A 13,795-nucleotide genomic window follows, 5' to 3' on the forward strand; every position below is an offset into this window, starting at 1 on the left:
GGTGAATGAGTTCCTTCATTCATTAATTCATTCAGCAAGTGTTTGTTGATTGCTTGTCTAGAAAGTAAACTCTCCTTCCCTCACCTGTGTTCGTGGAAATATGAAATTCATTCCCATTCTCCCCAAGGCTGCACACACACACACACACACACCCCACCACCAACCCCACCACCACCACCACCAACCACAACCACCTCCACAAGTTCCTAAGGACACAGCCCGCCTCAGCAAGGTGCCTGCTATGATCCTCTGCATGGCAATCACTCCAGGAAAGTCTTACAAGAATAGGCGCTGGCCAGATGGAGGTTGCATATCACGTTCTGCTTGAAAAGCTATAGGTAGGTTCTCCATCTAAAGCCATCTCACAATGAATCCCTTTGTAAAATGAAGTATCATTTTCTGAACTAGCTTTTGGAGTAGACTAGCCTCTGCTCAGCCCTGCCACGAAAGGGAAGTGTGACCTGAGGCAAGACATTTAACCTTTTTAACTCTGTTTCTTCACCTATAAAAATGAACCTGCAATTTCTTGCTCCAAAGACTTTAGCGATAGAATGTTTGTCAAGTGCTCAATGTATGAGTTCCCTTCTGTAGATGTATATTTTATATCTGAAGTGTGATTAAAGTGGAGTTAGAGGAGCTAAGCCCCTCTTCCATCACTTCCCAAAGACCTTTATTCCATCTGGGCCCAGAATCCCTTTTTAAGCTGTTAAAAGTCATGTGGAAGAGGAGCCGAACTGAGAAAGGCTATAAAATACTCAGCCTCCCCCATCACGACTCCTCCTTGTCCTTAAGGAACCAGTTGCAGGTGCAAATTGTCCTCCAGAGGCAGCCTTTGTGAGTGTGAGAATACGTGTCCCCGAGATAGGGGTGTGGGTCAGTCCATACCCAAAGCAAACTGTCTCCCTATCTCCTCTCTTAATCATTTCTATTCCCTAGCTCTGCCTCCAGTCCTGTCCTCTAACCAGAGCCAGTTCAGGTGACTTGGACACTTGTCCTAGCTCAGACCAAGCCCAACAGCCCTTGGCAGAGGGCAGCAATAGGCTGGCCCCTCACCAAAGGAGTAGGAGAATTATCCATGACTAAGTAGGAGGAGGAATGCTATGGCAGAGGGTAGAACAACAGAAGGGATGGGCAACCTGGGGCTGGCCAATCTGGCCCGACGGGGCGACCTGGGGAGCCCTGGACACCAGCCCAGCCAAAATCCTCCCCTCCCCCTCCCCCAAGCAGCAAGATACCAGAGTGGATTTGAGACATGTGTGCCCTGTGTGTCTAGTGTGGGCTCCCCTGGTCTTGGCAATGCATTTGGATTAGACTCAAAATCCTGAGTCTGAAATATGAGTATAAAGAAAATAGTGATCTGTGTGTCTCATCCTTAAACAACACTGAGTTTCTGCATTACCTACAGGCACATATATGTGCTACTAACATAGAACCATACACCTGGTCATTTATTAGGATATGCTGCAAGTGCGTGACTGTGAAACCCTTTGCATTATTTGCAGCCTTGAGGAGAAGGTGTGCATGAATGTGTCAGCATATGCTTTGCAGGTGATTGTGTGATGAGACAAATCAGTGAACACGTGTGTGTGGGGGGGTGGCTAAGGATGGAGATGGGCTTCTCCAGTAGAAAAAAAACATTAAAACTGTCTTCTAGCCTATAGTAGGCACTTAAAGAATGGACACTGAATGAATGAATGAATGAATGAATGAATGAATGAATAAGTATTGAAAACTTGAATGAATGGATGTTTACATAACAGAGAAAGTGATAGGCCTGAGAACTTGATGGGGTTTGGGCATTTGTGGACCCTCTCTCTTGAAAGGAAGTGGGATTGTGGAGGCTGGGAGATATATTGCCAGTCACACTGTAGCACACCACACATAAAGAGATTTATTTCCACCCAAGGAGAGTAGAACAGGAAAGGGGGCCCCAGACTGCCCCCCTCAACCTTCCAGCCCCCAGCATCCCAAGAACTGAAGCTCTTCATGAAGAAGACAAAAATGTAAAGCCACTCTACATATTAGGTATTTTCCTCATTTGGTTGGTTCCAGAAAGGAGTTAATGAACTAAGATAAAATAACATTTAAAAAAAAAAAGAAAATGAAGTGGAGGAGAAGCCACCGCAGAAGAGGGACCTAGAGAGAAGGAAGACAGATTTCTTTGCTAGAGTTGACTCTATGCTTCTGTAATAGAGATTCAGAGTCTCTATAAAGTTAAGGATTTTTCTTTTCTCTCTCAGAAGCAGCCAGATTATTCCAGGTACTGATTCTAACGAAATATTTCCTATAGAGTCCCTGTGTGCTGCTGGAAACAACATTTCTTCATTTACACGAAAGCCAAAAAAAAAAAAAAAAAGTCTACAGAAGCATTAAACAGGCAGCAGGAATTGGCCCTATTTCTCTGAAGAACAATTTGCCAAACATCAAAATTTTAATATCCTCTGGGCCACACTTGCACTCATCGTAATTTATCCCAGAGACGTGTTCACCCTTATGTAGTCAAAGCTGTTGACTCTAATACATTGGTAAAAACAGAGGTTGGAAACTGCCTATATGCTGTTGATAGGTGACCAGCTGACTGATGGTTCTGCCTTACAATGGAGTATTGTACAGTGTTGGAAGAGAACTGAGTCTTTGTGTTTAGACATAGTAAAACTTCTCAGATTTGTAGGTGGAAAAAAAGTATATCGCAGAACACTGTGCGTGCTTGCATATATATAGGGTTTTTTTCTGGAAAAAAAAAAAGAAAAACCCGAAAAAATTTAAATGTGGCTACCTCAGGAGATATGAAGATGAATGGAACAAGGAGAGACATTTATTTTTAAATTTGTAATATACGTTTTTGCAAATAAATAAGCATATAAGTATAACTTGAAAAAATAGACGCCTTTGACTAATTGACTCCCCCCACTTAAAAAAATCAACAAAATCTTTTTTAAAATGGAAAAATAGACGTGAACAAAAACCATACACAACAGCTTACTGGGTGTTCCTAATTTTATGTCCTCTGACTCAGTTTCCCTCCACTGCAAATTCACAGATCAGGAAAGAGTAAATGTAGTAATGGCAAAGGGCGGATTCGAACTCGAAAACTACGGAAGCTCAAAATCCTCGCAGTCCGGCCTCGTCACCCTCCAGCCTCTTCCTCCGGGCAGGCATCTCCACCTGGGGAAGTTCAGCCCCACTCGGCGCATAACCCCCGTCCGGCGAACCCGCAGCCCGGCGCGCACCGGGTGCCACGCTCGGGGTGCGCGCGCGCACGCAGCGGCGGCGGCGGCGACGTCACAACCCGAGCTTTCCTTTTCGGGAGTCCCCGGCACACATCCTGTGTCCATGTTTGGGCATTTACGTCACGGCGGCAGGGCCGGGGCCTCCCGAAATGGCAGTGGCCCGGGGAGTCGGAAGCCCGAAGCTAGCGCCGCCGCAGCTATATAAGTGGGGGGGCTGTGGGTTGGGGGAGTTGGACTGCGCTTTGGCGAGGCGAGGAGCCGCCGCCCGAGACCCGCGCACGCGAGCGAGGGCGCCGCGGACCCCCGACCCTTTTCCAAGAGGTGAACGCTCGAAGCCAGGAGCTCGGGCGCCCAGGTCTGCACGCCGCCGCGGGGCGCCGCGACCGCCGGCCTCCCCGCAACCTGAACGCCCCCAAGGCCAGCGGGCGAGGCCCCGGGCGCCCCGCAGCCGCCACCGCGCCATGCTCCACCTTGGCGAGCTTTCCGGCCCCGACGCGCTACTGCTCAAATCCACCGAAGGCTGTTGCGTCGAACCCAGCGCTGAACTGCCCCGGCTGCCCGCCAGGGACGCTCCCGCGGCCGCTGGCTATCCTGGAGGTAAGGAGCGCGGCCAGGGGTGCTCAGACGGCGGGGGCGCACCATGCCGGAGAATCAACAGGGTCTGGGACGCTGGAACTATGGGGCTGGGGAGATGGCAGGCTCGGGAGTCACGGAGTGCGCACTCCCTTTACCACCAAACACCCCCACCCCCCGCGCGCACACTAGGCCGCCACCACCTCCGCCCGAACCTCTGCGTTCATCGGGGCACCCTATTGCCTGTGCACGTGTGTTTTGCCTGTGCATGTTTGTGTGTGCGTCCTGGGGCGTGTGCTGGCCCCTGCTGGAGCAGAATATGCAAAAGGCACTTTGCATGTGTTCCATGAGCCCCAGCGGCTTCATAGGTAGGGACTGCAGTCAGAGACAATCCCTTTAATGTACCCAGAGGTGATTCCTGCTCCCTCTTCAGCAGGCGACTTCTTGAGCTGGGCTTTGAGCAGCTGCGGCGCCGGAGGGGACTTAGCCGACTCCTGCTTCCTCGAGGGTCCTGCACCCACGCCCCCTCCGGGCCTCAGCTACAGCGGTAGCTTCTTCATTCAGGCAGTACCGGAACACCCGCACGACCCGGAGGCACTCTTCAACCTCATGTCGGGCATTTTAGGCCTGGCACCCTTCCCCAGCCCTGAGGCGGCAGCTTCCCGGTCCCCACTGGATGCCCCATTTCCCACGGGCCCCGATGCCTTGCTCTCGGGTCCGCCGGACCTTTACTCCCCGGATCTGAGCGCAGCTGCTTTCTCAGAGGCGTTTTGGGAGGCTTCGCCTGCCGCTGGCGCCCCCTCGCAGTGCGTGTATGAGCCTCAGCTCTCTCCGCCCGACGTCAAACCCGGTCTTCGGGCCCCTCCGGTCTCCCCGGCGCTGGACGCTGCCTCGGCCTTCAAAGGTCCCTACGCACCCTGGGAGCTGCTTTCTGTTGGGGCCCCAGGGAACTGTGGGTCACAGGGAGGCTACCAGGCCGCCCCCGAGGCTCGTTTCCCCGCGATAGGAACCAAGATTGAAGACCTGCTGTCCATCAGCTGCCCCGCTGAGTTGCCGGCCGGCTCAACCAACAGACTGTACCCCACTGGGGCCTACGACGCCTTTCCGCTGGCCCCGGGTGACTTAGGGGAGGGGGCCGAGGGCCTCCCGGGGCTCTTGACCCCTCCTAGCGGGGAGGGAGGGAGTAGCGGCGACGGCGGAGATTTTCTGGCGGGTACACAGCCTCAGCTTTCCCCGCTGGGCATTCGCAGCGTCGCCATCACGGACTTTCCAAAACCTCTCGTGGCCGAAATTTCCGGGAGCAGTGGCGTGGCCGCACCACCGGTGCCGCCGCCGTCGGCCCCTTTCTCCCAGGCCAAGGCGCGGCGCAAGGGGCGCCGAGGCGGCAAGTGCAGCGCGCGCTGCTTCTGCCCGCGGCCTCACGCCAAGGCTTTTGCTTGCCCGGTAGAGAGCTGTGTACGGAGCTTTGCGCGCTCCGACGAGCTCAATCGCCACCTGCGTATCCACACGGGCCACAAGCCCTTCCAGTGCCGCATCTGCCTCCGCAACTTCAGCCGCAGCGACCACCTCACCACTCACGTGCGCACCCACACTGGCGAGAAGCCCTTTGCCTGCGACGTGTGTGGCCGTCGCTTCGCGCGCAGCGATGAGAAGAAACGGCACAGCAAGGTGCACCTTAAGCAGAAGGCGCGCGCGGAAGAGCGGCTTAAGGGCCTCGGCTTTTATTCGCTGGGCCTCTCCTTTGCTGCCATGTAATCGGGAGCCAAGTTTGGAGGTTGGGCTTGGAGTTGGGGCGTCGCCACTTGGCGCGCACAACAAGATCTGACCTGTTCCCCTTCCCCGGTCTTCCCATCTTGCCCTCGCACGCCTCGGGGCAGGCCTCCAGTCCTGTTTCCAGTTACCTTCAAACAAACGCCCGCCGCACACGCCCCGTTCAGCACTAGCTGCGTGGATAGCTCCTGCAGTCCAAGAGCTGTCTCCCTGTCTGCCGCGCTTTGGGGAAAGTCCTCTTGGACCATCCACTGAGTAGGCACTTTCTTGGAACTCAAGACAGTCTTTTGTAACTGGCGCGCGCCCCACAGCCTCTTGTATAACCCCCCAGAGATAGGGTGGGGCTGCGCTGAGCCGGTCTCGCGCGGAACTTTGTACAGCAATGTCGTTTCCAGAAGCCGTTGTATGTAACGTTTTGCTTTGGGGTTATTTTCTTTTTGTTGTCGTTAATTTTTGTAAAGCAGACGCTACTATTAAGCAGTTGACAAAACTGTTTATTTTTGCAATTAAAATTATTGTGCTAAAAGCTTATTGAATCTTCCGTGTAAGCAACGCCTGACCTAGGAGAATATGTGCCAGAAGACAAAGGTCCCTATGCTCATGGGGTACAGGCCCTGAACATATTCCAAACCTACTGTCAAGCACGGCTACAATGCAGTGACACATAGTAGGCATTCAATAAATATGTATTGAACTAATGAATGAATTTAATCACAACTGACTGGAAGACTAGAGTTGGTTCTGGAACTAGAAGGTGGTTGAAAGCTGTAGGTGTTAAACACTGTGCATGTATTATCCTGCTTAATCCTCAGAGATTAAGCTGCATAAACCCCATTTCAAAGGTGAGGAAGCAGTGTAAGTAAATTTCTGGGTAACCCAGCTAGAAACAGGATCAAACAGAGCTGACTCCCAAAACCAGTGTTCATTTTCCCACACCAGAATGAAGGCGTCTGAGCTTAATACAACTGTCTGAAAAGGCTTCCTACTAGAAAGCTAGAAACAGGTTTGGCAACTAGAGGGAGCCCTCGGCAGTACCGACAGCGGCACAGTTGTAGTATTTCAGTGTTTTTGAATACACAGTGTTTGTTCAGTGTCACATGTGTGTCAGCCAGTGTCTGTGTATCAGTTCAAGAGTCACATGATGTAAGGGCCAGAAGGGTCTCAGCATTCAGCTGGACCACTTCTGAGTGTGCCAAGAAGCAGGCCCTGCCAGAAGCTCACAGCTGGTTGCTCTTCCCATAAAAGATCTCAAGGAGGCAGCAGCCAGCACCTGCCACAGTCCTTTGCCAGGCTTTCCTTCCAAATGATCCCTTCAGGGTTTAGGGGAGGATCAACCAGCAGAAGGTGAGGAAAACATGATCCTGTAATGGGGAAGGTGAGCCTCCCTCTTTTCCTCTCTGAACTCTCCCCAAAGCTTTTAGCTTTTTTCCTCCCACTTTGGGAGTTCTATGCCCCCATCTTCCCCCCCTGGTGACTCTTGTCTTCTAAGGCAGGAAGAGGGCCTGTGTCTGACATTCTTTCCCCTTCTAAGCTGAGCTGTTCCTGGACACAACACAGCTGTAGGAGGCCAGATCAACCCAGCCTGTGATCCCGTGCTCCCTTCAACCTCCTCAGCACTGGGAATTGAATCGAGGACCTTTACACTGAACTGCATCCCCAGCCTTTTTTTTTTTTTTTTAACTTTTTAACTTGGAGACTGGATCTCACTAAGTTGATAAGTTGCCCATGCTGGGCTTAAATTTATGATCCTCTTGTCTCAGCTTCTTAGAGCGCTGGAATTACTGGTGTGCACCACCACACCCAACTGTCCTCCAGCTTCTTCACCCCTCTGCTCTCACATACACTCACCTTCCACCCCCACAGTCCAACTGAGAAACTAACCCACTCAGAGAATTCCCTCCCTTTTTTCGTTTTTGAGACAGCATCTCACTATATAGTTCAGGCAAGCCTTGAACTCACTTTTTAGCCTATGCTGGGTGCCTGCCTCAGCCTCCCAAGTGCTGAGATTACAGGTGTGCACCACCACACTTGGCTCATCCCTCCTCTTTTCTCTCTCCAGATACTAAGTGCTTTCACAAACCTGAAAATCATATCTAATAAGCTAATTTGGCGTTACCTCTTCTAGAAGAATTAGCATTTTAGAAGAGTAGCCTGAAGGGGTCAATGTGTAACCCATGGAGTGGCTCAATAATGGATTGCCAGGCAATGTTATAGGTAAATATGGATTCCAGAGAATAAAATAATGGTGACCCTCATTGTCTTAACTGCTGAAGTGACTGGACCATTCACAGGCATGAACTACCTGACCTTGCTTTCCATGTGCAGTAGGGTAAGGAATAGCATAAAGGCCCATATTTTAAGCAGCTGGTCACAGACCATACAACCTAAATAAACAAAAAGTCTGCATAGGCTATGGGTATTTGACTTCTGAACACTATCCTTACTCCTTCAGCTACATTCTTTAAGTGTTTTTTTTGTTTGTTTGTTTTGTTTTTTGCTATGCAGTTCAGGCTGACCTTGAGCTCACTTTGTAGCCCAGGCTGGCCTTGAACTCACAACGATCCTCCTGCCTCAGCCTCCCAAGTGCTGGGATTACCGGGCTGTGCCACCACGCCCAGCTCATTTTTCAAGTGTTGTCAGCTTTCTTACATCCCATCTTGTCTTCATACCCTTACGTTAGGCCTAGTATTACTGATGAGGAAATAGAACTTTAAAGAAGTGACTTAGTAGTAGTCCTGGTATCAGGGCTGTCATAGTTTGGGGTTTTGCAAGGGGAACAGTATAATACAGGACACATACTTTTTTTTCAGGACATATATTTAATAAGATTATTTATAATAGTCACCCAAAGAATCATATACAAAAAGAATGCAGGAAATTGTCCACACACTAAAGACCAAAAAATCCAGCTGAGGGCTTGGATCCCACAATAATGTCCTGCGTGAGTCCAGCTGAAAACCTACAGCCCATAACAATGCCTCCCATGAGTCCAACTGGAGGCCTAGAGCCCATGACAATGTCTCATGCCAGCCTGTTTCACAGATCTGTGCTGGGAAGGCCCAAAGGTCAGTGGTGGAAGCTAGAAAGTCTGTGCAAGCAGGATGAGGGATCTGTGCTAGCAGGCTGAGGGATCTGCACTAGAGCCAGCAAAAATGCTCAAAGTGAGAACCAGAGCTCTCCCAGAAAGTACCACAGCCATCCTCAACAACAGTGAGTTCCCAAGCTCCTCCAATTATGAGGGAAGCCGAGCTCCCATCAGGAAAGCCAATGAGACAAGCTTCTCCAGGAGACTGAGCAGTGCACCATCTTCCCCTGGGAGCCAGGAAGCAATGCTCAAATTGAGGACCAGAGCTCCCCCAGTGAACCATAGCCATTCTCAGTGACGAGGAGGTCCTGAGCTTCTCCTCTCAAATTGAGGACCAGAGCTCCCCCAGTGAACCATAGCCATTCTCAGTGACGAGGAGGTCCTGAGCTTCTCCAAGTTCATCAGGAAAGCTGGTCTGACAAGCTCCTCCAGCAGAATAGGCCAAGAGAACCAGCAGCTCTCTCATAGCTTCCCAACAGCTTCTACCAGTTCCCAACAGCCTCTCTACAGCTTCCCTAACAGCCTCTTATGCTACTGGCAACAATCCTCAGGTGGGCCTCACACACCCAGTGCCACGCTGGTTCAGTTCAGCTGGGTGTTACAAGTTGACCGCAAGTTGTCAGTCCACCACAAGGGCCTAGTCTGGTTCTAGAACTCCCAGCCAAGTAGTCCTCCTGTGTCCCCATTTACTGACACTTGCCCTAGGGATCTTGAGGGAAGAGGGAGTTAGGCCAGAGACGGAGAGAGCAAAGTCAAATAATCAAAATCAGCCAAGTCCAGGACCCAAACAGCATTGGGAGCTGTCAGAGAACTAGTTTTTCCTTACTCCTCATTTTTGTCTAATTCTCAAAATGGGAGCATCTCTCCAAACTCAGTTTTTAATTCTTTTCTCCCTCATTTCAACTCTGTCCTTGGAGTGCATAGTCATTGCTAGTTTTTAAACCATCAACCTTGCCTAGATGACTTCTAAATCAGACCATCTCTCTATGGGTGCCTACTGCCATTTCAGATACAACCTATCTAAAATTAAATCATCCTTCCATTTGCCCAGTCAATCCCTGTTAATGTGACAATCATTTGTTTAGTTCTCTAAATTCATCTAAGGTAACTAGAGTTCTGTAGAGATCACCTTTTTTCCTTCTTCACCCACATATTGAAGCTACCACCCAGGGGATCTTATTGACATCCTTCAGGATCTTACCCAGTCTCATTCATGGCACACTATTTTCTTGTGTGTATTGTGATTTTTACTTTGTGAGTTCATCTTCAATGGGGATTTACCTGAGTAGCATTATTCTGTGGCCTACGTTGAAAGTATGTTTTTCCTGTAGCTTTGTGTTTGCTTCTGCCAGGCACTCTAAGAGTATCACCTGATGGTGATCAATCATTTGTTAATTTCTTGGCTTGGGGTTCTGGTAACTTGCTGGTATTCTGACTTCAAACTCCAGCTCAAGTACTTAAAATTTTTCAGAGGCAGCTCAGTCTACTCCATCAAGGGTTCCGATCATAGGAGCTGGGGATTTAGCTCAACGGCACAGCACCTGCCTGGCAAGCGTAAGGTTGTGAGTTCGATTCCAGGTACTGGAAACCCGCCCCCCCACCAAAAAAAAAAAAGGGCCCAGATCAGGACAGACAAGCAATAGACTTCTTCATCCTTTCAGAGGTTTGTCTCAAAACATCTTGTGCTTACATTTCTTTTTGTGTGTGTGTGTGTGCTTACATTTCTTGTTCCCAAGAAAAATTTTAAAAAATTCATATAGATTTTATTTCCTTTCTAGCAAGCTCAACTAAGCACATTGTGAAGCAGTCTACATATTCTGTAGCAAGTCTTTGAGTTATCCAGTTGACAGTGTTGCTGAAAGCTTAAGCCAAAAGATGTTGATTCCACTACTAAATTATTTCCTACATCTTCTGTATGCCTATTGCTAGCACCTCAGTCTCTGTCAGTGATGGCAAACCTTTTAGAGCTTTCAGTGATACAAACAGCCTGCTGTGGCATGTGTGCCATAGGTTTGCCACTGCTGGTTCATGCCATCCCTTCCACATCCACACACACCTTGCTATGATAATCACATAATAATAATATAGTTGGATGGAGCATGTAAGAATGTTTCATCCATATCCTCACTGTATAGAAAAGAAAACTGAGGCCAAGAAATTTGGGGATTTTCCTAAGAGCACACAGTAGGAGACTACAGTGGACCTTGAACATGAGCCCTCTCAGTTTCAAGACTAGTGCATATATGAGATATGATATACGAGATGCGATAAAAAATATATATATTTAAATTTTTGAAAATTTATTACAGTAAAAGACACTGTTTCATTATTCCCTCAGAATACTCACTTTGAACACACTTGTCCCAGCATTTTCATAATTTTCTGAAGCAGTTCTGGAAGTCTTCTTTTGCGAGAATCTTTAGTTGTACTGTCATAGCTGCTGTGATGTACTGAACTGATTCAAAATGTTTACATTTCATGGTCATTTTGACTTGGGGAAGAGCTAGACGTCTCATGGTGCCAGATGAGGTGGGTAAGGGCACACGGTAATGTTTTTTATGTGATAGAAATTTTCATAAATGTTTTGAATCAATTCAGGACATTGAGGCAGCTATGAAAAGACACAAAAGAGGACATCCAGAACTGCTTCAGCAAGGGGCAAGAACAATGGGATAAGTGTGTTCAAAGCGAGGGGGAGTAGTCTGAGGGGGATTCATGGCAATGTGTCTTTTATGTAATAAATTTTCTTCCTACTTAAATATTCACATTATGTGACATATCTTGTACAACACTAATGATGGAAATTCCTTAAAGTATCCTTCGTAGAGCACGATAGTGATGATTGCCAACTGCCCAAGGCTTCCACCTTCCTACAAAAATACACACACCCGCTACCGTTACAGCACTCCAAAAATGGTTCAAATTCATCTTCTAACCCCCTCCACCATCTCTCCCTTTATTTTTTTGCCCCCTCTCCTTTCCCCACCTGTTATCCAAATGCTCCCATCCTTGAGCTAGTTTTGATCCCCATTTCTGATTCCCATATCACCAGCTCTACTTCCCAGCACATTTAAGCACTTAATTGTGCTGATGAGTTGATACTCACCCCACCCAAAAAGCCTGAAAAGGAGAAGGGTAAGAAAGGGGGAAAAAGAAGAAGGTGGCTGGAGAGCATGACGCCACAGAAGAGAAGATGCAATGAAGCAGAACAGGAGCTGGTCTATGGAGCCCATCCGTTGAGTGGGACCATATTGCTAGTTAGTCCAGGCCTGTTCTGTGATTCTCAGCCTCAGCTCTGGGACCCCAGATGTGATGCACCTGTCACTGAGAGAGTCACAGTCAGCCTCTCTCTCTCTCTCTCTCTTTCTCTCCTGTTTCAGTTTTTCTTTGGCCTACATGGAGTGGGATTCAGTTTAACATTTTTAGAACTGTGGTTCCCATAACAACCAAGCAGGAACTGTTGTCTATGAAATGTAGCATGGTCACACATATGCACATGCACACATGCATCCCTACATATATATTCCCAGGAACATATGCCCACATACAAATATATATGCATGTGCTATGTATACAAATACACTCATATGCACTCACATGCACACTCAGGCATGCATACATGCACTCTCACACATACTCCCTTGTACACATGCTTATTCACCTGCATATATGTGTGTATGCATGCATTCATATATACATATACGCAAAAGTGCACATATATACATACAGGCTGCCCCCAGTTGCTTCCGCACATTCCCAGGAGGCACTGAGTTAGGGCAAATATCACAACAAAGGTGGAACCAAGACAATAGAGAGCTATTTCTGGCTACCTGCAAAAGCAGGTGGATTTAGGGAATCTGCATTTTGACAGGAGAAGGTTCAGTGGTCTTCATTACAGTATAGCAAAAATATTTCAGGAGAGTGATGTGGTTGAGCCCAGTCTGGAGCTGACTAGCTTGTATTCAAATCCTCATGATGCCATTTGTTGAGCCCTGAGCTGCAGCTTCTCCACCTGCACAGGGGGGATAATCATGTCTAACTTGAAAGGTTTACTAGGAAGACTAAGTGATATGCATAGAATGATTAAGCACGATGCTTGGTTAATAGGAGCTGCTAGCATTTAAGTTTCAGAAGTGATTTCTCATTTGCTCAATTTAAGAAGACTTCCTGGAGGAGGAGGAGCAAAATTCAGGTGCTACAGCAAGGAAGAAAAGATGGGGAGTGGGGAGCTTGACCTGATAGGCCACTGTACAGCCTCCTGTCCTTACTAAATTTCCCTTGCCCCCAAAGCTATCTGACAAGTCTATAAATTACCCTTCTTGACACAGAATGTCCTAAGGCCTCCACCCTTCACAGCAGCAGGATGGGGTCAGTAAAAGTCTTCAACAGCCTCAAATTTAGTGGAGAATCCTGGGGTTAAGTTGGATTTCTGCTCCGCTGCAGTTCGACTGTCCCTCAAAGCCTTGTATGCAGCCCTGCCCTGCATTACCCTTAGGGAGAAATGCCATCCCTTCTTTTCTTCATCCAAGCCTCAGCTCAGCTCTGGTCTTGGTACCCCCCAAACCTTGTATTTTCCCAGGCCCCACTCCAGCCCTGCTTACTTCCTCCAAGCCTAGGACAGCCAGATTGTTCCTGCATTACCCGCTGAATAGGCCTTAAGCTAAGGTGGGGGCACTACAGGTGCTCCAGTCCTGTGGAGCCTGGCTTCTATACTGGCCAAGCGGTGGGCTTGGCTGGGAGGGTACTAGAGCCATGTTCCCTGCCTCTCACCTCCTTGTATGTCCAGAAGGTTATTTGTGACATGAGGACACATATTCTAAGCGACACCCTAAGTGCAGGATTGAGTCCTGGGCCATGGCGGGACCTAACCCAGCTGTGAACACCGCCAAGAGGGGATCGTCCTAAGAGGACTCTGGGAAGACTTCATCTGACCCGAAGTTGCTGAGTGCACGACCCAGGTGTGCTGCTCAAAAGAGGGCTTGCGGACCAGGGCGTATTTCTGTTCCTTTTTCGGTCAAATCCTGGGGTGGGCGGCTCTGCAGACTTCGGATCAGACTAGTGTAGGCCCTGGCGGAGTAGCAAGGTTAAGGGTGGAGAGATCCTGATTAAAGGTGGGCAGCAGAAGCCACGCTGGAGG

The 13,795-nt window shown here is 48.9% G+C and overlaps 2 protein-coding genes across 2 annotated transcripts in view; both read left to right on the plus strand.

The window, feature by feature from the left end:
* The first annotated feature begins 3,341 nt into the window (after positions 1-3,341).
* Egr4 (early growth response 4) lies at positions 3,342-6,115 on the plus strand. Its single transcript, XM_005385561.2, has 2 exons — positions 3,342-3,827; positions 4,237-6,115. Exons 1-2 carry the CDS (start codon positions 3,380-3,382, stop codon positions 5,556-5,558), a joined length of 1,770 nt encoding a protein of 589 aa, XP_005385618.1. The 5' UTR covers positions 3,342-3,379; the 3' UTR covers positions 5,559-6,115.
* The window catches only part of Fbxo41 (F-box protein 41), a 38,529-nt gene continuing 28,511 nt past the window's right edge, over positions 3,778-13,795 (plus strand). Inside the window, exon 1 of the mRNA XM_013514580.1 lies at positions 3,778-3,827. The gene's annotated coding sequence lies outside the window, so the exon portion shown is untranslated. The remainder of the gene's footprint in view (positions 3,828-13,795) is intronic.

The sequence above is a fragment of the Chinchilla lanigera genome, unplaced genomic scaffold (genome assembly GCF_000276665.1).
Source record: "Chinchilla lanigera isolate Chin_1 unplaced genomic scaffold, ChiLan1.0 scaffold00023, whole genome shotgun sequence".
Lineage (NCBI taxonomy): Eukaryota > Metazoa > Chordata > Mammalia > Rodentia > Chinchillidae > Chinchilla > Chinchilla lanigera.

Bases quoted from the DNA above. Each gene is read 5' to 3' on its own strand.
- Egr4 (XM_005385561.2), top strand. From the start codon at position 3,380: ATGGCAGTGGCCCGGGGAGTCGGAAGCCCGAAGCTAGCGCCGCCGCAG. The intron at 3,828-4,236 runs GTAAGGAGCGCG...CTCCCTCTTCAG, and splicing joins GGCCGCTGGCTATCCTGGAG to CAGGCGACTTCTTGAGCTGG.